Genomic DNA, 2,079 nt, shown 5'->3' with positions numbered 1-2,079 from the left:
GGGGGGGGAGGGTCTCCTCTTCGCAGATCCGTTCTTCTGAGTCGAAGAAAAAAAACAAGAGTGTGATATGTGGGCTTCTCCATTATGGTGCATCTCGAGGAAGTGGGCGGAAAGGAGGGATCAAGAATGTATAATGGGTTGTAGCCCTGTGATTTACGTTTGCAAGTTGCTGGTGTTGTCAGTGCTCTCTTCTCTGTTCATTTCTGACCTTTGCGCTTGTATCATGGAAGTTATCCCGGGTATTGACGGTTCACACAGACAAGCGTAGTGAATAGGGTGTTCATGCTGCGAAACTCACGAATGCGATTTGTAGTCACACGGCGTTGGTTTAACTCCAGCAGCAGCCGCATGTGTGGGTCGTGCATGGATGCTCGGCTGCGCACCTGCATGACAAGGAGCTGGAAGCCGACGGTGACGATGAGTCACACGCCTTTGTCTGTCTCGTACCGCAGTATCGCCTACAAGACTGATGCGGCATCATTCGAAAGCGAAGTTATTCAATCACAACAGGCCATTTNTGTCTCGTACCGCAGTATCGCCTACAAGACTGATGCGGCATCATTCGAAAGCGAAGTTATTCAATCACAACAGGCCATTTGCGTTGTGTACTATCGGCCAGAAAGCAGCAGCTGCAATGCTTACCTGGCGCACGCAGAACGCCTCGTAGACCGTCTCAACGAGGAAATAAGCGTCAAAGACAACAGCAAAAACAAGAGTGAGTCCTCTGTGCAGCGAGCATGGCTAAAACTTTGCACCATCAACGCTGATGAGAACAGGAACCTCGCGTCAGCCTTCTCTGTGGAGCGGGCAAAACTGCCGGTGACCTACTTCATCATGCAGGGCACTATCATTGACAAGGTTTCTGGCCACATCGTGGAATCACGGCTGGAGGGCATCCTGCGTAAATTCCTCGAGCACTACCAGCAGCAGCTCAATGTTGATCTCATGGGTGGTGGATCACCGGATCGACAAAATCCACTGCCGGCGGCAGCCAGCGCCGATCTCCTGCACGGCGCCTCCACGCAGTACCTGCAGAACAAAATCATGAGCGCACTGGTTGGCCCTGAGTGCATCCGCCTCCCGGAAGAGAGCGGGCAGCTCGACGGTCTGCGCAAGACCATTCAGCAGGCGAAGAAGAAAGCCTACGATGAGTTGCAGGAACTGCGTCGGGAGCTAGGGATGGACGTGCGGCGACTTAGCGAGGAAGACATGGTGTCACGGTACTATCACTCTTCCCAGTACGCTGCTGTTGCAGTTCTATGTGGCCTAGAAGTCCTCTTCTTGGCTCGTGTGCATGCCACAATTGGCGATATAGCAGCAGAGAATGTCATGTTCGCGCTTAATGCCATTCAACGTGACTTTACGCCGGTACTCGGCGACGCCACCGTGCGGCGGTTGATGTCGCTCTCCGAGGTGCTGCTCGTGCGTGGCGAAGCGGTGCTGGAGCAGCGGAAGCTGCAGCACTCGGAACAAAGTAATGCTGCCAATGAGTACTTGACACGGCTCCTGCGCTGGATTGACGAGCTCGTGGACGCTCGTGCGGTGCCGGAGCAATTTCCCAGTGAAGACGTGGAGGCAATGTTCAGCCTGCTTAAGTCGGATCTCCCAAAAGCACGGAGACGTCAACCAAAGGAGGAAGAAACAAAGGAGGTGGAGACCGAGAGCGCGAGGCGTGTGCGGCAGGTAAAGACGTGTCTGTTGGGCGTCCTCCAGCTTTACCATGGTGACCCGAAAAGCCAAGAAGCACGATCGCGGCTCTCCTCCCTCCTCTACTGAGTAGTGCGGAGCTACAGGAATGGAGAAGCAACACAACTAGTAGGAGCAGTAGCAGCGGCCTGCGGCTGGTGGGCTCCTTCTAGGACGCAATAGCGTGATTCACATGTGTGTGTACGTGTATTTTCCCTCCAGTGTGTCTGTGTGTCTGTGTGTGTGTGTGTGTGTGTGTGTGCTTACGTGGTCAAGCTTACACGCAGAGATGCGATATATATATTTTTTGGCTCTTTACAGCCTTGCTCACATACATCGAATCTCTTTTCGCTCGATCTTTTTTTTTTTTTTGTGGGGGGGCAGGGGGTTTGG

At 53.4% G+C, this 2,079-nt stretch overlaps 1 protein-coding gene across 1 annotated transcript; it reads left to right on the top strand.

The window, feature by feature from the left end:
- Nucleotides 1-282: 282 nt before the first annotated feature.
- Nucleotides 283-1,776, top strand: DQ04_03411060 (hypothetical protein; the record flags this gene model as incomplete). Its single annotated transcript, XM_009312808.1, has 1 exon — nucleotides 283-1,776. The coding sequence occupies one exon, from the start codon at nucleotides 283-285 to the stop codon at nucleotides 1,774-1,776; it is 1,494 nt and encodes a 497-aa protein (XP_009311083.1).
- Between the last annotated feature and the right edge of the window lie 303 nt (nucleotides 1,777-2,079).

This window comes from Trypanosoma grayi, assembly GCF_000691245.1.
Source record: "Trypanosoma grayi strain ANR4 Tgr_341_V1, whole genome shotgun sequence".
In the NCBI taxonomy this organism is placed as follows: domain Eukaryota; phylum Euglenozoa; class Kinetoplastea; order Trypanosomatida; family Trypanosomatidae; genus Trypanosoma; species Trypanosoma grayi.
This window is presented reverse-complemented; position numbering and strand designations above follow the sequence as displayed.